The 22,909-nt window shown below is 38.8% G+C and overlaps 1 protein-coding gene across 7 annotated transcripts in view; it reads right to left on the reverse strand.

Annotated features, from left to right (window-relative positions):
* Positions 1-22,909, reverse strand: part of Mid2 (midline 2) — a 90,942-nt gene that overhangs the window by 55,105 nt on the left and 12,928 nt on the right. For all 7 annotated transcript variants that reach the window (XM_074063062.1, XM_074063065.1, XM_074063061.1 and 4 more), the window contains 2 exons: positions 21,549-22,264; positions 7,495-7,590 (listed from right to left, as the gene is read on the reverse strand). In XM_074063062.1, the coding sequence (XP_073919163.1) occupies positions 7,495-7,590; positions 21,549-22,208 (756 nt within the window). In that variant the 5' untranslated portion in view covers positions 22,209-22,264. The remainder of the gene's footprint in view (positions 1-7,494; positions 7,591-21,548; positions 22,265-22,909) is intronic.

Consider the following 22,909-nt stretch of genomic DNA (forward strand, 5'->3'; position numbering starts at 1 on the left):
CTAAATTAAATTTAAGTAAGTAAGTGAAAGCTATCATCTTATTAAACATAAGCCTTTTTAGTTTCTCACCTTTACAGAAGCTACTGGTGGGTTATTAAAAGACCATAGGGCTGAGATTCCCAACATTTTTTGCTGCACTCCCTCTTCCCGTGGTTCATACATGTTAAATCTGAAATTGATTGTAAGCATTTGAGAATGACTTTCTTCCCCACCTCCCACAGACAATGATAAATACTTCTGGAAGTCCTGAGGTCAGGGATAGGAATCTTTAGCAAAAGGTGTGGTGCCCAGAACTACTACTACTACTACTGCTGCTGCTACTGCTACTACTACTACCAGCAACCATACCTATTTAGTACTTTTCTTCCATCTCTTCCTTCTCCTCCACATTTCTCTCCTCTTTCTCCTATTCCTGCCACCACTTACTAAGCTTTGACTATACACAAAGGCACAACAGCAGATGCTATCATGTGTTACCATTCTTTTCAAGGTATTAGTCAAGTTTTATAGATGATGAAACTGAGGCTCAGAGAAGTTATGGGTTCAAGGTTACACAGTTAGCATAGCTCCAGGTCTGTCCAACTCCAAAATTACCATAGGAGAAGCAAGTTGTAAAAACCAAGGTTTTGGAGCAGGGCAAGGGAATCCTGGGTTAGAGACGTGACTAGACATCAAGTCAGGAAGGTAAGGGAAGCATATGTGGTCTGAGGCAGTGGATCTGGTGAGCTCTGCTGTTATCTACCCAATAATATAATAATAACTACAACATTATTAAGAGTGTGAGTGCAAATGTTCTGCACTTCAAAAGGATAATAGCTAACACCCTATTTCTCATAGCCTTCAAACTTCTTATAGCCTTATTTTCTCCTTGACCTCTCTAAATCTATCTTCTATCCTCATCTTTGCACAGACGCTTCTCCCTCAAAAATTACTAATGGTATCTTCTTCTATGATGTCGCTGCACCAGTGGAGTCTATTGTCTTCCACAACTTGAATGTCTCTTTTCCTTTGATATTCTGAACCTCTGTCTCTGGTGGTTTTCCTCCTTCTTTGAACTGCTCTTTCTGCTTCTTCTTTTCTCTCCTCCAAAATTCATATCCCTAGCTTATACCCTTTACTCACAAGTCATCCTTAAAATGGGTTCAGTAGCACTAGTCATGAACAAGACATCCAAGTAGTGTTTTTCTTTCTGACAAAAGGAAATATAATGGAGTTATTAGAAGCACAGGCTCTGATTAGGAGCTAAAATGCCCAGATCCAAATCTACTAGCAGCAGATTTGGTGAATCATTAAATCTTTCTGCATATCCATTTCATTATCTGCAAAGCTGGAATAATAATGATGTTTATATCAGAGTTTTATGAGTAAATGAGTTAACATATAATGTGTTTATCTTGAACAAAAGAAATCCTCAGTGTTACTTATTACTATAGTCTTTACAACAGTAATGTCTGAAACTTTGATTCATTCCAGAAATGAATAATTTACTACTTCCATATAATTTTTAAACTGTATACCATACCTCAGTAATCTCACCAAAAGTACCACAGTCTTTCAATTTATTATTGAAAGATCAGCTTATTGTTGTGTTCTGAGTGACAGTTGGATTGGAGATCCATCATAGGCTTTCTTCCCTTTTTGTACATTCTCCATGGCTTGAAATGCTACCCAGATGCTGAGGACTTCCAAGTTTTCACTCTTTTTCCTGACCTCTCTTCTAACCTCTAGATCCAATCTGCTAGCTACCTACTCGGCACTTCTCACCAGATGCTCTGATCCATGCACAACAAACCTCAGATGTCTACAAACAGCTTCTTCTGTATTTCCTAACTTAGTTGAAGGCAACAAATGAGTGCAGTCACCCAAGGAAGACATCTATCCTAGTAGTCTCTCACCTACTCACCCATTGCATCTAACTGATCAGCAAGTAATATTAATTCCACCACTTAGAAGTGTTTTTAATGTATCCCTTCCTCCCTAATCATACTGTCACTACATAAGGTTGGACCTTCATTTCTCTGAATCAGTAAAAGTCTAACTTTTCTTCACTTTTGATCTTTGATTCTTGCTCCATCCTCCATTCCATAGCCTTAACAATACTTTTTAAGTACAGATTTTATCCTGTTATTCACCTGCTTAAAATCATTCCATGGTCCCCAGACTCTTCAGGATAAAAACCAAACACCTACACTTGGTACACAAAGCCCATCATTATTTGGGCCCAAGCTACTTCTCTAGACTCGGCTCTTGCAGTGATTCTCAAATCTCACATTTGACTGGAGCAAATTTATAGTGGTTCCTTGAATACCTCTATGTTGATCATCCTCCTGTGTTCTTGCATGTGGTCACCATCGATCCTTTATCTCATATTTTGTTGGTAAAATTCTATTCATGTTTCAAAATAATTCCATTTTTATTTTTATTCTGCAGCCTCCAGCTGCAGAATAAAAAAAAGTGTTTCTTCCCCCATGCTAGCTTGTCATGTTGCAGTTATTTTCATTACAGCAATAATCACTTCACATTCTATTAGCCATTTTTCCTGACAAGTTTTCAACCAATCCATGTGTTCTTTGAAGGCAGGAACCATTTTCTATTTACCACTATACACCCACAGCTTAGGGTACTATTTTCCCCATACAACTTGACATTTCTGCCTTCACTAATACCTCTGATGTCTGCCTCTCCAGAGATAGTAATTTATTTTTCCTCCTTAAATATTTGGCTAAAATGCATTTTCTCCATTAAAATTCCCCTGACTGAATTCACTTCACTGCAATCACTCCTTCATTTTATCGTGTCCTCAGGGATTGTAGAGGGTTCCTCCAACAAATACATTTGTGCTTGAATGGTTTAAATTCTATTCCTTCTTCTTGCTTAACAACCCTAAAATATCTGAGAATCACCTCCTAAAATTATCATAGCAATAATTTTTAAATTAATTTCTTTTAAAACACATATTTTTATATTTGGAGAAGTGCTCAGGCATCTATTAAATAGAACACAAGATCCTTGCCTTTCCCAAACCAAATACCCTTCCAGGGAGCAAAAGGATCAGAAAGGAAGAGCGTCAAGTCACCTGAAGTCTGAAGTCTACAAAGAAAAGACTTCCAAAAGAAGAGAAGACATAGTGGCAAGACTAAAAGCTTAAATTCCCCAAACCAAGGGAAGCCTCTCTCTCTCTCTCTCTCTCTCTCTCTCTCTCTCTCTCTCTCTCTCTCTTTCTCTCTCTCCCCTCTCTCCTAATTCATCTCCTTTCTTTCTTCCTTGTCCTAATGCTAAAAAGCAGTGCCACCCAGCTCCTTGAAAGGCCTTAGAAGAGCCAAAAAGATATCAACCTGCTCAGGGAGCTTTGGGGATAGATTAAACCCATTGCATTGTAGCAGTTCTGGAGAGTAGAAAAGGAAGATGGCACACCAGGAAAGTGCTTTTATATGTTATGGGTTTTAAAAGTTAAAAGCAAGACTAAATAAGTAAAATTGGAAGGGCTATGCTACATTCATTTGCACTCCCTATGTTTCATGCTGCTTTATAAGTACTCTTCTTTCTCACTAGAGCTTGTACTTTCTCTAGCTAGACTATAAGTTCCTGGAGATCATGAAGCATATGTTTCTTTTTGCAGCCTTTAAATTGTCCAACATACTGAGTACATAGTGTACGCATGAGAAATGTTGTTGACCAACTGATTACTAAGTATTTAACTATTTTTCCTCTGGCAATTTTTCAGGAATGCTTATTATTCACAAAGCCATGGAATCTTGGAAGCCAAAAGGAAGTATCCATCTGTTGTTATACATTTTCTCTTAGCTATGCATTATACAGAGATTTCCTTTGGAAATATAAACAAAGGATGCCTGATGAGCCAGGACAAAGAACTATATATAGAGATCAAGTGGCCAGAGTAGCAAGGTCAAAACATGACCTTCCTTAACCAGATTAAAGGGAGTCTTAGGTCTGCCTCTACCGCCTTCTCATGTTCTCCAGCCCCAAAAGAAATTATTTCCAACTGCCTATTTACTGAATCCTGAAAGCTGAGCAGCAACTATAATAAGCTACAATCCAGCTAATAAATCTGTGGTGATCTTAATCTCTGTTTCTATAATAATAGGAAGACTGCAGCTTTGTTTAGTTTCTGAGGAGAATAGAGAACAAGGAGAAAGAATTAAGATGGGGAGGCTGTATTTATGCCTCTTTATGAAAAGTCAATCTGTGACAAAAAAACATTTGCAGACAATAAGGAAGGGGAACAGATTTGGCAGAAAAGTGGCCTATTCCAGTTTTCTCAGAAGTGCCTTAGCTGGTATCCTCCAGCCCTGTCCAATGTGAAATACCTGGTTTACACTGTGAATATAGTCAATCCTGGATTAGATAAAAAGAAAAGACCCAAATCACCATTCAGTGTTTGGATTTCATGATTAACAGTATCCTACTATTTATTTCATTTTATAAGGTATTTATAAGCATTTACGAGATGTAAAGTCCTTTCTTTAACTGCATTTCTAATCCTGGGGTTTGTCCTGAAGCCTTTTGGATATACAGGCTCTGTGTTGAATGAGTATAATAAGTACTCTGGATTCATCCTGTTATTAAGGGGAAGGTAAGGGCAGGCACATCTCTAACCCTTCAGACGGGATGATGTCATGGAGGGCAGCCATAGTCTTCCATGAACCATCCTGGAGAGTTCCTGTCAAGGACAAAATTCTAAACTGAATAGACTATGGAATTAACTCTCAAAATACACTCTAATGTTCAACATTATTATATTATCCATTATTCTTTCTCAGTTCTTAGTTAATGTTGTTATTCCATTGTCTATATTTCCTGCACATGTGTATCTATATCAGGGTGGATTTTTGCATTGTGTAATCCCTCAAAGAGTAGATACTATGCCGATGTCATTTTCTTTGTTCCTGGTATGATGCCATGCATAAAGAGGTATTAGTAAAAGCTGACCTTTTGTGTAGACAATGGTTTTCATGATGGGATTTAACAAGCATTACCAAGGGTGTTTCCTGAATACCTACTTTGTTGGCTCATCATGGGGCTATTCTTCCCTCTTACTTTCCTTACATGTGGCAGCATTAGCGTCACCTCCTTAAGGCTCAGGAGAGAAAGCTAACTTCATAAAGGAACTATTAAAGCATCACCTGTTACTCAAAAGGCCAGAGTGAGTCCTCCTCTATTAACACAATGATGAATTATTTTATGAGAGTAGCTCCTGCCACTTGAGAGAGTAGGGCCCTGAATGAACATAAGGGATTGATTGCCAGGATGGACTGGGAAAAGCTGGAAAAGAGCTATGTTTGGGTGAGGCTGGCCAGAGTGGTAAGCTTCCAGAGGTGGGAAGAAGAGATGTTAGAGAGATCCTAATGTGGATGAATAATGGAATTAAACTGCTAACTATGCTATTTTAACTTGGTCTGTATTTAATAGTCTTTTTGATTAGAATGAGGAAGGTGAATATTTAATTTCTAACCACATTTTATTCACTATTAGCTGTTATTCCATCTTCAATCATGCAAATTCTAAACAGAGGGATCTGCTCTTCTCCTTATAATACTCCCTTGTCCCTTCACTAGTGTGGATTTCTTATACTGTAATCTAACAGCATAATCAGAACTTTTGATAGAATGGAACTAGAGAGATTCTGATTATCTGAAAATCACTCAGAAATACTTTCTATTTTGTTTGTCCCCTCTTGGAAAAGATGAAACAGTAGAGAAAAAGAACAGAATAGAGAAAGTAATTATTCATAGAACTGTGACCTAAGAAATGAGCAAAGATACTGAAGGTCACAGAGTCAGTTCACCTCCTCATTTTATAGGTAAGGACACTGAGGCTAAGAAGCTAAATGACTTACATTCATAAACCAGTTCATAGAAGAGCCAAGTCAAGAACCCAGTTTAATAACTTACATTCCAATGTTCTTTCTTTCCATTCCTTATGCTTCCTCCCAAATCCCCCACTCCATTCTGCCATCTGACATGTGAGTTTAACCATTACAGAATACCACTCTGTTCCACAAATAGAGTACCCAGAGGGATTATATTGTAATAGTATGCTCATCATGTAAGTACATACACTCTATTGGAAGAAACCAAAGACATTAAGAAGTTCAAATGAGGTCCAGGAGTAGAGGCTCAGGCTTATAATCCCAGATACTTCTGAGGCAGAGATAGGAGGATCGCAGTTTGAGGCCAGTTGACAAAAAGTTAGCTAGATCCTATCTCAAAAAACAAACCAGTTACGCAGTACACACCTATAATCCCAGCTATTTGGGAGGTGGAGGTAAGAGGATCACAGTCTGAGGCCAGCCTGCGCAAAGTGGGAGACCCTATCTGAAAAACAAACTAAAGCAAAAAGGCTTGGGGCACAACTCAAATGGTAGAGCACTTGCCTAGCATGCTCAAGGCCCAGAGTTCAAACCCCAGTATCACAAAAAAAAAAAGAAGTTCAAATGATTGGGGGATGTGGAGTTACTCATATAAGAGGATTCTTTACCTTATAAGAAGGCTCTACACAGTCTCTTAAATAGGAATCCCTAACTGGGATTATAAGAAAATTACCTTATTGTTTAAAATAAAATAAACTTGAACTGTTACATTTATCTGTCACACAAGTAATATTGGAACTAGACTATCAGGCTCTAAACAGAAACATTTTCATCCAATCATAGCTAATGAAGAATTCTATAATGTTTTATCTGACCCTGTTTACACTTTATACCTTACCATAGTTGTACCACAAAATCAACACAAAACTAAATGATATAGCTGAAGCTCATGCATGCTCTTGAGAAAAAGAAAGGAATAACATCTTTTTATTATTATGTCCAGTCAAGGAGAGTTCAATTCCTCTTCTACTCTCTGCTCCAAGATTCAATGTTGGTAACAATTTTTTTAAAAACCTTATACTTGTGCAGCATTTTACAACTCACAGACAAGTTTAACATAGATGTTGTTTGTCGATGACAAGAATAAGTGGAAAGGTGATGAGTGAGGACCAGGTAGAGTACATGGTATATCTAGGAACTAGGGCAGGGGATGAAGGGAAGAGAGGAAAGAAGAGGAGAAGCAGCCCCAATCATATTGTTACACAAATAATATTGCACTAAATGACCTACCCCAAAGACTCCAGATTCCCAACTTGCCTATGACACCCCTGTAATCTCTTTTAAGCCATGATAATTTCCAGTTTGAGGAAAGAAGAAACATACTTCCTGCCTGATTTTCATGCTATCTGCTGTTTAGAACGGAGAACGGAGCACTCCTCCGACTGTTGTTCCCCCAATTCATCACTGTCACCTATTTAAAAAAAAAAAAGCTATCTGTCCCTTTTCTTAGAACAAGCATCCTAAAGGAATGAGACTTCCTAGAACTACCATTCAGTCCTTCACTCCAAATAACTGAGCTACACTCTGACAAAATTAAAATTCCCTCCAAGGATTGCCCAATCCACAGGCCCTCTGAAAGAATTGTAAATGTTTCTGTTACATACCTCAACCTGCTGGCAGATCTGTATTAGTTTGGCCATTTGATTTTCTAGTTCACTGTTGCGCTTAACCAGGTTGGTGAGGTTCATCTCCAGAGTTTGCTGTCATTGCAGAGGGTGTGAAGCCAGCAGGAAACAGGAAAGAAGGGTGAAAAGAACAATGAGCTTGAGAATCAACATCATATGGTGATCAGTCAGTCAGTGGACAATTTTTTTTTTGCAATTCTGGGTATAGAACCCGGGACCTCACACATGCTAGCCAAGTGCTTTACCATTAACCACACTCCCAAACCATTAGACAAATATTTCAAAGACTCATTAAACATGTGCTATGAACCAAGAACTGGTCTAGGAGCTAATTAATAATGATGTACCTCTTCTCCAGACTGTCATTATTGGAGAAATGGTGACATTCATGACTTTGTATATTGGTTCAGGCATATACTGACATTAAAACAAATCAATGTTTTATAATATTAAATAAATTCTAACTTTTCAAAGTCATTTCATGGTTAAAATCTCATTTTCCTCTCAAGAAATCCTATAGCATATAAAAACAGGTATTATCCTCTCTTTTACAGATAAGTAGAGTAAGAAAACTGTATTTTATTGAATGATTACTACTTGCCAGACACTAGGCCAGGCAATTCCATATATACCATTTAATAATCATGAAAAGCTCATGATTTTTTTTTCTGATGAGAGAACTGAATTTCAGAGTGACGGTAAGGTTTTTCACAGTCATGTAACTAGTAGGCAGTGAATCTAGGACCGGAGCAAGGTTCTCTAGTCCCCTATTTTGACCCAGTAATCTATAACTTTTTGTCTTTTTGTTGATAACATTACATAATTATTAATAGGCTCCTTCAGGGAAAATGGAGATAGTATTTTGATTGTGAGATTTGTAAAAATCAGACATTGAATCTCACAGCTTTCTTTTCTTCGACACTAAGGCATTGCCCAAGAAGATGCTGGGCTTCAAATGCAAAGCATGATTGTATCAGGAAAGGATATGAATAGCTTACCATCACTTGTTGGTACACAGATTCTTTTACATACACATTAGAAGCACTTAGAAGATCTGTTGAATATAATGTAGTTACAACAGTACTCAGAACTCTAGCACATTTTCAGTAGAGCAAGCAACTCTCTCCCATTCCTTATATGAAAAATAAAATAATATTTCACTCTAGATTGATCATGGATTTTTTTTATTCTTCCTTATCCCCAAGTCTTTAAATCTGATAGCTGCTTCTCCCCCAGAACCTATCCCAATATCTACTACTTTCTCACCCACCATCCCAACACCTTATGGAGTCTGTTTCAAATGTAATACCCCAACCTACTAGCCCTTATTCTGCTAGGATTCCTTTCCTTGGTCATGTTTGTTGCTTCATTGCTGTCTCCATGGTTCCTATGATTTGTAGTTGTTCAAAGTTTATGCTTTGGAAGAGAGGATGGGAAAGTCACTGGAGAGTGGGGGGAACATGGACAAAGAGAAAAACAAACCGTGTTCTTGGCTCCTTTCCTGTCTATTAAGTAGCTGTAGCTCCTTAATAACCTTGGCACTATTCCCATGAATATATCTCAAAGGATATATTCACATAGATATATGTATGTCTAGACTAGGTAGTCTGATTTCACTTGTTCTTAAACTGAATTTTGAAAACCAGCTTAACCCTTGTTTCCCTTCTTGGCAGATCTCTCTTGGTTTATTTGGCCTTATTCACCATTTATTCCATTTTTCTTGGTTTAGGAGTGTCTCCCCAGACTTTCTTTAATCCCACCACCATTTCAATCTGTGGTCTCTTTAGCAAGGACAAGGGGAGGGAAGAAGGAAACAAAGGAGGGCAATAATCATTGATTTGGGCATGATCCCTAAGCTAAACAGATGTGAGAGGAAAAAAAGAATTGGCACTTCATCTGGACCCCAGTGGCTCATGCCTATAATCCTAGCTACATGGGAGGCAGAAATCAGGAGGATCGAGGTTCCAAGCCAGCCCAGGCAAATAGTTCTCAAGACCCAGTCTTGAACAAACTCATGACAAAAAAGGGCTGGTGGAGTGGCTCACGGTGTAGGCCCTCAGTTCAAAACCCAGTACCACAAAAAAAAAAGAATTGGCATTTCAGAGATTTCATATTGAGCATCTACTCTATTCAAGTTACAGAGACTTCACAGATAGAGAGGAGATGAAATTAAGATGTATGTTGAAAGATAAGTAGGATTTTAATAGACAGAGATGGAGGAAAGCAGGGTGTTCCAGACACAAGGAGTAGCATAAGCAAAAGTAAAAGTGAATAAAGTAGACAGGCACAACAGTGGTGCCCACCTGGAGTTCCAGCTACTTGGAGGGCTGAGGTAGAGGATTGTTTGAGCCCAGGAGTTTGAGGCTAGCCTGGACAACATAGTGAGACCCTGTCTCAAAACAAACGAATAAAGTATTGGGCATGTTCAGGGAATGGTAATTTAGTTTAGCTTGAAGAGGACACAAAGGGAGTAGTTAGGGACAGAAATGGAGATCAAAGTCCTGTTATAAAGGCCTTGAATACACATGTAGGTGTTTACGCCTAGTTTTTAGCATTAGGGTCTTAGCAAAAGCTGTTGAGCAAGGCAATGACATTATCATGCCTGCAGTTAGGACATTAACCTAGTAGCAATTGTGTAGGGCAGCCTGAAACAGGAAAGCCTAGGAGGCAGGGACACTGGATAGGAGGAGGCTAAAATATTCAATGCAGTTGTTAATGCAGGCCTGGCCAAGTTTAAAGAATAATCAAGAGAAATGTGTCTCAAGAAATGATTTGTCAGGGGCAACCCATTCAGGACCTCTCCCTGTCTCTTGTAGGAGCTTTGTCCTCTCTCTTGATAAACTTCTTGCAAAAAAAGAAAAAGAAAAACAAACAAACAAAAAAAGAAAAAGAAGTGATTTGTCAGAAGGGGTTAAGAGAATATAACAGAGTAGTGAACTTGTTTAAAGTATACTGCATGCAACTATGGAATTATCACAATAAAACCACCTTGTGCTATTAAAGTATGCTAATAAAATAAGTTGTTCACATAAAAAAGAAAGGATTTGTCACTGTCAAATATGCAGAGAGCACAAGAAATACAAGGACTGATAAAAGGCATCTGGACTTAGTAATTAGAGGCTATAGGTAACCTTTGAAAAAGGAATTTCAGTAGGATTTTGGAAATAGATGCCAAATCATACAGGGTTAAATAGTATGTCTTGAGTGACAAAGTGGAGGTTACAAGTCTGCACTCATCTTCAAAAGTCTGGCAGTAAGGAGAATATGATAGAGCTCAATTTGAACAAATGGTCTAGCTCAAGTTAGAGAGTGGGAATTTGTAAAAAAACCAAATGATTTCTTCTAACAGAGTAATCCAAATTCTCAGCAATGGAAATTCCATGTATCACAAATGATTATATTGACATATAAGTAAACAAAATGTAGATTGATGAACTCAGAGTGGAAGCAATATTAGAAATCCATGCTTCCAACTGTAATGTGTTTCCATTTAAACATGGGATTCTACCAGGGGAATGTTTTTAACAAGTACATGTGACCTGTTGCAACACCAGTTCCTGAAATTGATATCTCATAAATAATTCATGGTGCAGAGCAGGACTATGATCCCTGCTGTGTGTTCCTCACTTATGGCTCTGAACTGAGACTTACAGCTTTTATAAAGCCACTGAATGCAAAAATTAGGGCTGAACACATAATTTGGGGTCTGGTTAGACTACGGGCCTTGGGTTACCATCACAAAATTATGGCAAATGGTTACTTTGCTGTGGCCCCTAGCAATCTGCAGAATGCCTGCACATTTTAACAACACAGAACTAGAACTGACAAGATGACTCTAATTTCAACCTTGCTTCATTAATATGAAAATGCTTTGAAAAATAAATCTTTGGCTAATGAAAACACCATCTGTTGATGGCTTTTTGCCACTGTTTTCTTACATTATGAGACATAATTTGAGGAAAACACTGAACATTTACTTACTCACTTCCTATTCATTTACAAGGAATTAAAGCCTCCTCTCAAATTGGAATTGATTCTCAATAATGAATGTATGCAAAGGGAAGCAGAGAATTGAAGTAATTATGCAGTCTATTTCCTTACCCCTTCCTTATCATGCTTAACACTGACAAGTCTTTTAGAACTAAAATTTCTGGGCCAATCTAAGTTTGAATGATTTGATTGATTTGGCCAAGTAATTATCTTGTCTATACTCTGGCTGAGTAAACAAAGAGCATTTGTATGTGTGTGAGTGCATGTGCGCGCGCGTGTGTGTGTGTGTGTGTGTGTGTGTGTGAAATCTCTTTATGACAAAATAAACATGTCTCTTTGTTGTTATTCAGTTTTGAAGAATTGACTTGTTTTTCTCTTTTCTTATACAGTCCAGTTAATGACTGGGCCAGGTTCCCTCTGTCCTAGCCCAGTTAGTATGACTTTCTCAGAACAGTTGAACTGTGATAGCAAGTTAGCCAAAGTGGCAGAGGAGATTGTAATGGAGATATCTGCTGGGAGGAAATGGGGACAGGAGATTGGCAGACAGAGCAGGATGAAGCTCCCATTTCCTGCTGCAGGAGGTTACCTCTACATCCTTCTCTGCTTCCCTTTTGTGAGGGGTAGAGAAGCCATTTAGCTTATGAAACTGTGAGACTCTCTTCACCTTCAGATAACACATCATTCTGGCTCTCACAAAATTGTACATGTGTCTAAACAGCACAAAGTGAAGGGAAGATTTGCATTACTGAGATTTTAAAAGGCCTGCGTTAGCTAAATTGGCAGTGTACACTGATTCCATTTTTACCTAAGTTCCATTTCATTTGTGTTGTATGGATTTGGCTTCTTTGAGCTCTGTAGTTACCTTTCCCAAACATGAACATGCTTTGCTATCTGAGAAGCCAGGCACAGGCCATTCTTCCAGACAGGATTCCATTTTTTAAAAATGGCCTCCCTAATCCTCTCAAATAATTGCTGTTGTTTTTTTTTTAACTTCTGTAGACACAGATTATTTAGGGTTGCTTTCTCATTCAAGAAACCTAGTCACATATCAAAACATCCGCTCCCCTTTACCGTGTGAGAGATTACTCTTATGGCACAAACTGGACCCTGATGTGCACTCATCATGCTCTGTGAGGCCAAAGGTATTCACACACATGAACATACTTACAAACGCTGACCTGACACAGTAAGTTTTGAAGGCTAAAACGGCCTTTCTTCTTGCTCTATTGAAACAGTTAGTATTGCCATTGAATGCCTGTATTCTCTCTCACTTTCCGAAAGATGCAAGAGGAACACTACTTAAACCTAGGCAAGCCTACAATCTTGGGGTTTTGATGTGAGAATTTAACCTTAGGATAAAGGATGGAAGGGAGAAGTGAAGAAGGAAAGAAAAGCCCAAACATGTCTCCCAATTGACAGAAGACAACTTCATCTTTAAAAATAATCTGAGCCACTGACCCCATTCCTATTCTTTGGCATCCTCTTTTTTTTTTGACATTCTGTCTATACACTGGCATCCCATGTTCTTCCAAAATTCAGAAGCAAGAATTTTTACATGTTTGGGGAGTCACATTCTACCTTCTTTTTTAAATGCTTGTCTTAAAATACTTACTTTGCTTTTGCTTCAGTCTGTCACTTTATGTATCAATTACATATGGCCTTTCAACAACAGAACACACCATCTGGTCCACAAACTGAAGCTCACACTCTTCTGCCAGAGCTTATTCTTTTTCCAAACATTTATTTGCTGTTGTATAGACACAGGCTACATCCCAGAATGAAATGCAGGTGATATACTAGATGTGTATCACATAGGTCCACTCTATTTGAGGCTTATTAGAGAATGACCAGATCCCTCAAGCTAGGTGAAACAGGTTGTTGTCCCTCTTCTTTGCAGAAGTCCGTGCAATCATTGAGCAAAGACCCTTCTCTCCCCCCCCCATCAGGAATGCTGCCCAAACCATCCTTCATTCTGCCCCCAGTTTTGGATGCATTGCACAATTAAATCGCTAGCTTAAATGGGCAAATTATTATTTGGACCTTCTAAAAGAAAACCTAAATACAATGTTTATTTTGATAACACCCAGAATAGTGAGCCAAAGCCAACTCTACTTTCCTGGAGGTCTTGGAATTATAGCCCACTTGTACTATTCGCCTTCAGTGCCAGGCTGTCTTGTACATCATCTCCTTTCTCTGTCATCTGCTCTCCCTTAGTGTCTAATTTCAAGTCCATGGAGTGTTCAAGGCTCAATCCTAGACCCCCGCAACTCACTGCTGCACAACTGTACCTCCATCCTGAAAACACTCAGATCCATTTCTCTACTCTAGCCCTGATTTTGCAGCCACTGGAAAGGCTTGAATTTCAATTCCTTCTAGGACACTTACTCTTTCTGCTCTTTTTTTTTTTTTTTTTGGTGGGACTGGAGTTTGAGCTCAGGGATTCATGCTTGAAAAGCAGGCTCTCTACCACTTGAGCCAAGCCTCCAGTCCACCCTTTCTGTTCTAAGAGCACTCTGTGCATTCTCTCTTCTAGATATTTGAACACACTCTTTTCTTGTGACTAGAGCAGTACCCTTCCCTGACCCCACCTCACCTAAAGTCTCTTATACTATCCCTCTATGTTCTCTCACAACTCCCTGTGCTTATTCTATCTGTCTCCCCATGCTAAGCTGTAACTCCAACACCTCTTCTGGTACCTAGCATCTAATAGGTGTTCAGTAAATGTTTGATGAATGAATGAATGTTGAATGACCCATAATGACATCAAATTCAAATGTAACGTCAAAGCACCTCACCATAACTGCTACCTCTTCATAATTTCCCCTTTTCTATTCTTGATACCACCATTCTTAAGACATCTCCAACTTAAAAATCCTTGTTAAATTATTTCTTTCTCTCATCTGTAACTACTACAGTCACTCACCAAGTCTTCTCAATTCTTTCTTCATGAACTCTTTCCAGTTTGACTCTGCTTCTCCAACAAATTCATCTATGATTCTCTGGTATTGAGCTTCATGACATTCTCTCCCTGATGTGTCCTCTGTGCTTCAGAGCATCCTGAGCAAATTTCTACCATGGCATTTATCATACTGACTTGAAATTTTCCATTTACTTGTCTGTCTCTCCTTCTAAGTTCAAAGGCATAGCAAAGACTGTGCCTTATTTTTTGTGGCCCCTGTTCCTATCACAGTGTCCAAAGTATTCAATAAACAAAGTAAGTGTTCACTAACTGTTTCTTGAATGAATGAATGAATCCCTAACCTAAATCCATGATGCTATAGTTGAAGTTATTGGCTGTCCTATTTTCAGGGGAGACAAAGAACAAGGCATTACCTCATTATATCAACCTTTCATGAACTTGAGAGTCATTATCACACTTCCCCCTTTAAACTTCACTGCTTTGAGATCAATAATTCTTGTTTCCATAATCTTTCCTCACCTATGTTATATTTCTGAAATATGCCTCTCTGCCTAACAATAATGGGCAAGATTTTCATCTATCCAGGAAAATTGGAGTCAACATGTTGCAAACTGCTCTCAAACAAATAAGCTTTGCAAACTCTTTCAGATGTTGATGAGGAAAAGACTTGAGACAAAACAAATAACCTAAAAATAGAAAGATAAGATCACAGATAACAAGAGTATCAACTTGTTAAACTTACTCTCACACCAAAGTAACAACAGAAAACAGCTCTCAACACAGGGTCCTGTTACTATGAAATGAGTACACAGCTAGAAAAATCAGTCTTGGAAAAGAACAGGGATTCAAATGAGTCTTAGAAAGCAGTTTGAGTAGAGAAGAAATAAAATATATTTTACCCACATAGACACATGAATCATGTGCAGATTTATACATATATGTAGTGAGGAGCAAGTCTTGACCAGTTAAGAGACAATAGACAAGGGCTGGGATGTAGCTCGGTGGTACAGCGCTTGCCTAGCATGCGTGAGGCCCTGGGTTCGATTCCAGCACCAAAAAAGAAAAGACAAAAAAAAAAAAAAAAAACCTCTCCCCAAAGAGACAATAGACAAGCTAGCTCAAAGCAATGATGACTTTAGGACCATGAGTTGAAGAGTGGTTTAGTGGAAAAAGTGCTTCTTAACAGATATTGCCCCACTCTTCCACACACACATGTCCACTACAATCATTCGCACACCTGAAATAGCACAAATCTAGACTCAAAATATTTTGCTCTTGTTATATTTAGCTACTGTGATTCAGGACCTAAGTAAGAAAAAGTGAGAAACAACTTTTTCTGTTCTTTCATCCATGGTAACTCACCCTGGCCTCCATTGAAGATTTTTCTTGTTATGAGTATATGTGTTTGGCTCATTCATGAGTGATCTCTAGCCTAGCCTCAGAATAGATTCTACTGAGGCTCTCAAACTTCCTTAGAGTGTCCATAGAAAGTAAGCAGATACCACAGACACTCTCTCATCTCCATATACAGTGACACACATTTATAGACACACTGATAGACAACTACAGTCATTCTCATCCACTGATTCATGCAAGAATGCATATACTCATATATGATTATACATACATATATGTATGCAAATACATATCCTCTCACAACCCACCTCTCATAAAGATCTCTCCTTCTCTCTTTCTCTCTCTCTCTCTTGCTTTTCTGAGATAGGGCCTCATTATATAGCTCAGGCTTGCCTGGAACTCACTGTGTAGCCCAGGCTGGCCTTGAATTTGTAGTCTTCCTGCCTAAGCTTCCCTAGTGCTGGGATTACAAGCATATGCCACCGTGCCTGGCTCTAAATATACTCCTCTTACTTTTTCTTTCTTGAGGTACTAGGGATTGAACACAAGGCCATGTGCATGCTAGGCAAATGCTCTACCGCTTGACTCATGTTCCCAGTCCTTTTGTTTTTGCATTTTGCTTCTAAGATAGGGTCTTGCTGACTTTTCTCCAGTTGGCATTGAATTCGTAATCCTCCTATCTCCACTTCCCGAGTAACTGGGTCTTTCTCACTCTTATATTTACCCTCATCATCTTGGTTCAGAAATAGTCAAATGCTATTTCTGCACGTAGTTGAGAGGATATTTGTCTTGGCCAACACAAGTGGGTGTCAAGTAGGTGAGTAGACAAATGACTGGGAGAAGGTGGCAGCTGAGTGAGAATGGGTAAGTGGATGACAGAGTGACTGAATGGGAAAAAAGGACAAGTAATCAACTGTGACAACATTCTAGAATATCATATTTTCCAACTCTTGTTGTAGCTTTCCTTTGAACATTCTCCAAGTCTCATATCTCTCTTCTCTTTGGCGATCTTCAGCATTCTGTTTCAGTCTCTCTTCGTGTATGTGTGTGTGTGTGTGTGTGTGTGTGTGTTACTTTCCCATGGCAAAAGCTTACTATAGTGCCAGGTAATATTTTATAACAAGATCCCTAATATTTAAATGCAACTTAATTTAAAAATTATTTGTGATAATGAATTTGTGGAAATGTAATGAGAAAAAGAAAATGTACTTGTTTATTCCTTTCAGGAAATTCTTCTATTCCCCCTGGTTTTCATCAGCTATATTTTTGGCAGGCCATGGACATGGAAACGTGAAGACATCGCTCTTAAAGAGAATTAAAATAATCACATCTGATTTATATAGACATCACCATAGGGTTTGACAGTTGGAAAATCCAACAATCAGATGAATAGGCACTTAAAATTAAAGGCATGCCATACTTTTGCTAACATTCTGGTTTGGGAAATTGTCAGTAGTTCACAGGAGGCATTTTTCAGATTTCTAAAGCATTTATAATGGCAAGACTGATTTATATCTGTTAAGACGAGAATCAAAACAAGTTATAGACACTGGCATACTTCCTGCAAAACTGTTATGAAACTGGGCGTGGTGGCACAAAGTGATAATCCCAGCACTCAGGAGGCTAAGACAGGAGAAATATGAGTTCAAGACCAGCCTTAGCCTCATAAGACCCTGTCTCAAAAAATAAATAAATAAATAAAACAAAAATAAAAAACCAAAAACAGCTCATCATGGTGGTGCAAATCTGTAAACCAGCTACTTGGGTGGCAGAGAATGGAAGAATCACAGTACAAGGCTGGCCCAGGAAAAAACTTGAGGCCCTATCTGAAAAATAGTTAAAGCAAAAAGAGATGGGAATGTGGCTCAAGCTGCAAAAGACTAGTAAGCATGAAGCCCTGAGTTCAAACTCAAATACTGAAAAAAAAAAGCCACACAACCATTACAAAGACTTAATTATTTTGAATTTTCTTAAGCATATACTATGTGTGCTAGATACTAAGGAAGATCCTGAAGAATTAAATCACACTGTGTCTGACCTCAGGGAATTTATGATGTATCTGTGGTATGCTGGAGTGGTCATGTGGGGTTTGAATTAAACACTAAAAAATAGGTAAAATTCCTAAGCAAACCAAAGGAAGAGCACTAGCAGAATTTTAAAGTTAATGAAATGTTTAGTAGACAGGAGACTTACCTGGGTAGATGAAGGTGGCATGTTTGAGAGTAGTAAGAGGAAAAGATAAATGGGAGCATAAAAACCAAAGTGTATAGACTTAGAACATCAAGTTGAAGTCTCTCAACAATGGAGAGCCAATGAAATCTGACCTCTTTTTATAAAACCAACATTTACTAATACAATAATAGCTATCTTTTATAAGGAGAGGAACTCGTGATAAATACTAATGCTAATCAGGGAGGTTAGTATATAAAAGGTAATTATAAACACCAAAAATTAAGCTCCAGAGTCAAAAAGTCAAAATAAACACAAAATAAACACTGTATCAGTTAATAACCAGAACAGTCACTCCCTTTATGTGTATATATACACATGTATACACACATACTATCTATCTATCAATCTATCTATCTATCTGTCTATCACCATGCTCAAGCAGTCTCCCCAACCACTTCTCCAGTCAGCTTTCTCCTTTCTCCTTGGGGAGGAATCAAGTAGATTAAAAGGATAATCCTAAATGCTCTTCTAATTTAAAATTAATGCAGAGAAGTGAGTATATGTGTCACTAAAAGTCAAACTTCTTTTCTGCTTAATACGGAGAACTAATATCCTTTTACACTTGGCACCATGTCAAAGTGACCTCTCTTTCTCTCTCTCTCTCTTTCTCTCTCTCTCTCTCTCTCTCTCTCTCTCTCTCTCTCTCACACACATACACACACACACACTCACACACACACAGCACCTCCCTCTTCTCCCCAATGTCCAAGACGTTCCAGACAACATAACAAATCACACAATTGGGAATGAGTCATATGTTTCCACTCTCCATCCAAAAATGAGCAAAAATAGTTTCCACTTAATTTATAATCAGAATTTTCTGCACATTTCCTAAAAAATTAAAGGGAAACTATTAAAAATATGGCCCTTCTTTCTCCAAAAGTTACTAATTAGTTGCAGACTAAAGCACCTTTTGATAAAAATTTTTTTGTGTTCTCTCCATTCCTGCAGACAAAGGCTATAGTTGCATGATGCCAAATGTCTAAATCAACCATTTGATGTTTTCATGCTTTCGGATGTTTTCAAATAGCTGGTATTTTGTAGCTATTACTCTATCCAGTCCTTTTGTTATCACAACAGTATATATGGATGCAGATATTTCTGTTGGGAATATTTCTCAAGGCCAATGGTTTATTATAGTCCTAACACCTGCAAATATTTGGCAGAGATTATTCCATCGTCTTTGTATCCCTTACTCTTCCTACGACCCCACCCCTACCTTTTGCCATTATGTAGCTGCAAGTTTATATAACATGTCCTTTCTTTGATGCTACTAATCATTTACCTATGACCCATGAAATGTTGCAGCTGCTGGAGCATAAAGTTAAGTTTTAAATGATATTTCATGGGGAAACAGGTTTTTTTTTTCCTTTTTCTTTTATTATTCATATGTGCATACAAGGCTTGGTTCATTTCTCCCCCCTGCCCCCACCCCCTCCCTTACCACCCACTCCCCCCCCTCCCTCTCCTCCCCCCTCAATACCCAGCAGAAACAGGTTTTTAAAAAGAGGCAGCAGGCTACAGTAGAAAGGCTAGTTAACTCAGTATAGAGACTTAGGTTCGGTTCCAGCTCACCTACTACCAACCAGTTCTGTGACTTTAACCAAATCACTTAACCTATCAAACTCACATTTTATGAAACTTTAAAGTAAAAGGTTCTGATTAGACCAGGTCTGAGGCCTAACATTTTTAATTAAAGAATTGAAGTCAGCCGAGCACAAGTGGCTCACACCAGTAATCCTAGCTACTAAGGAGGCAGAGATCAAGGGGATTGTAGTTTGAGGCCAGTCTGTGCCCCCCAAACATGAGACCCTATCTCAAAAATACCCAACACAAAAATGTCTGTTGTAGTGGCTCAAGTAGTAGAGCTCCTGCCTAACAAGTGTGAGACCCTAAGTTCAAACCCCAGTACCACAAATAAAAGAAAGAAAGAAAGAAAAGAATTGAAGTCAATGAGATTATTCCCCTCTGTACTCTTGATATGAATGAGAAGGTCACCTTGAGTAATATAAATTACCAAAAGAGGCACAAACCACTGTCAATGTGACTACTCTCAATATTACTTACAATGAATTATAGAAAAGAAAATGTACCCTATTCTAATAACTGCTACCCTCATGAACACTATAACTTTTACACAAATTTGAGTGAATATTCCAGAATATATCAGAAGGAAAAACTCCACTCCGTTCTTACCTTTTTTCCATTCCAGCTTGGCTTATATACACTGGCCCTGTTTTGAGGTAATAATCTCACTATCCACTTAACCATTTTATTTTTCTGGAATCTTTGGTGAGTAGCTTCCTTCTTAAGAGAAATTATGCCACATAGCAGGCAGGCAATGGGAATAAACAATTTGCCATATCTGGCATTTGTTAACATCAATGTGAGGTAAGAAGACTTCAAAACTAGTAATTTTGGCTTGCATATATTATATGGCACAATATATGGAAATATTACAATGAAACCTATTTGAACAATTAATAATACACTAAAAAAGAATAGAAAATGTATTATACAGCACAACAACTTCAGAAAACTGCCCACTGAATACAAATGAAAGACTTGAACCATCCAAGGTGAGGACTACCAACAAGTACTTTAGCCAGTTGTCCATAATAACAAACACTGGCACCAAATCTGATACCAGATTAATTTATTGCGTTCAGTTTAAATTTTTAATTCAGTATTTGCTTATAACTCCTGATTTCACTGGTACACTGAAATTTCTTTTTAGTTTTGTTTTGTTTTTTAAGGCAAGCTTAGAATTAGCTCAGAGTTAAGTACTTAATGGCAAATTTTTTTAAATTTTTGTGGGTCTTGTCCTTGAGACACTCCACAGGCCCTATTTTTGTGAAGGGTTTTTCAAGATAGGGTCTCACAAACTATTTGCCCGGGCTGGCTTCAAACCACGATCCTCCTGATCTCTGCCACCTGAGTAGCTAGGATTACAGGTGTGAGCCACCGGTGCCCGGCCTTCATGGCAATTTGTTATGGCCAATGTCAAACTTTTGTTTCTTTACTGTACTGAGTATACAAACACAAAGGCATGCTAATGTCCTCCATAAAAATCTCTCATCTACATGGATATGCTCAGACACCTCCACCCACACCTATACAGAGACACACCCAAACATATGCAAATCAGCACCTATGCTAATTGCAGTACACCTACACAAGTATTCACATACTTAAAAGAAGAGGTAGAAAGATAATAGAAAAGATTGTAATGTGCAATATGTCATTGACAGAGAAGAGAGGCTGCTGTTTCCCTAGATGGACTACTGATGGAGTAGACTGGGGGCTAACTCCCCCAGAATTGTCCAGAAAGTATATGAATGCAAACAGGTTTATGCAACAGATGAGATAAGTTCCAGTGAGAGTTTGCAGGTGAGTAGGTTATTCCTCTTGAGAACAACTTGAAGTTAACTCACTTGGCATATAGGAAAAGTGACCCATTTTATTAGGTAACTTGCTAAGTGTATAACTATATTGTGTCAACGTTGTGTGAAGAACCCACACCCAGAACCCTTACCTTGAGTTTCTCAAATCGATCATTCAGGGAGGCGACCTGATGGTCTCGGTGACGACCCACCAGTTTGCATAAGGCACAGATCAACTGGTCATCAGATACACAGTACATGTTCACTTTCTCATTCTCATGGTCCAGGCAGGTGATCCCTCGAAGATGTGTGTCTGGCACTGGTTCCACCAGGCGATGGCTGGTGAAAGGTTTCTTATTGGGGTGTGTGGCCCGCAGGCAACGGTCACAATAGGAGACCTCACAGGTGATGCATGTTTTCACTGCATCTCTTGGTGGGTCCTGCTCACAGAATTGGCAAGCAATTCTCTCACTAGACATGGTGGAGCTGGGCCTGTAAGTCCTCTCCCGGCGGCTCTCACTTGGGGAATTGGGCCCACTTACTGAAGCCTTCTGGAAGCGATCGATAATGTTCTGCAGGGTCACATTCCTCTTGAGGCCATCCAGACCCCGGTGGTTCAGCGAGATAACATACCTGCACGTAGGACACTGGAAAGCAGTAATGGGTTCAATGGATTCACCAGAGCTGCAGCTTGAGACCAAGATGCGATGGGCACAACTGAAGCACAGGCTGTGAGCACAAGGGAGCAGAAGGGGGTCTTCAAACAACTCGAGGCAGATTGGACAGGTCAATTCAGACTCCAGTGTTTCCATCTTTAGTGAAAATAATCCTGCTGAGGCATTAAGAACCACGGAGGCTGGGTTTTCACCTGCAAGGAATACAAAGCAAGAGTCATTAGGCATTTTCAAAGGAAAAGTGGATATAGCATAATTATACTCTAACCAATGGAAGCTTTACATGCTGGACTCCCCGTGGATGCTTAAGCAATAAGAAAGCGATTTGGGTATTAATCAGGAAGCCTTTCTCCCCGCTTCAAACCTTGTTTTTGACAAATGCCTGAGTTTTTTTTCCTGCACTAATAAATAGAACCGAGTGGCCACCTCTGAGTCCTGGTTTCCTGATTAACACTACCATTCCAGCTCACAGCATTAGCATGGATCATCTCTCACATATTCTCCACTGATATCTCTTCTCCTGGATTATGATGAGTTGAGGCCCTGCAAAATTCTCAATCTCCATTCTCCAATATTGTTCTCCATTTCACTTCAAGGCACAATATAAAAGGGCTGCTCCTATTTCACAACCAATGGAAGGAAAACAAGGCTATATTTCAAACTAACTCTCTACTTCCTGAAATGATTGCATTCTGAGAGCCTGCATAAAAAAGGAGAGCTTTAGAAAAATACAGTTCTCAGTGCAAGATAATAAGTTCTTCAAAGTGTGAACTTGAATTACTTCCTATCACCACACATGGAAATTTCTGTTTCATCCCATTTCTAGTAAACTGAGCTAC

Source organism: Castor canadensis, chromosome X (genome assembly GCF_047511655.1).
Source record: "Castor canadensis chromosome X, mCasCan1.hap1v2, whole genome shotgun sequence".
Classification (NCBI taxonomy): Eukaryota; Metazoa; Chordata; class Mammalia; order Rodentia; family Castoridae; genus Castor; species Castor canadensis.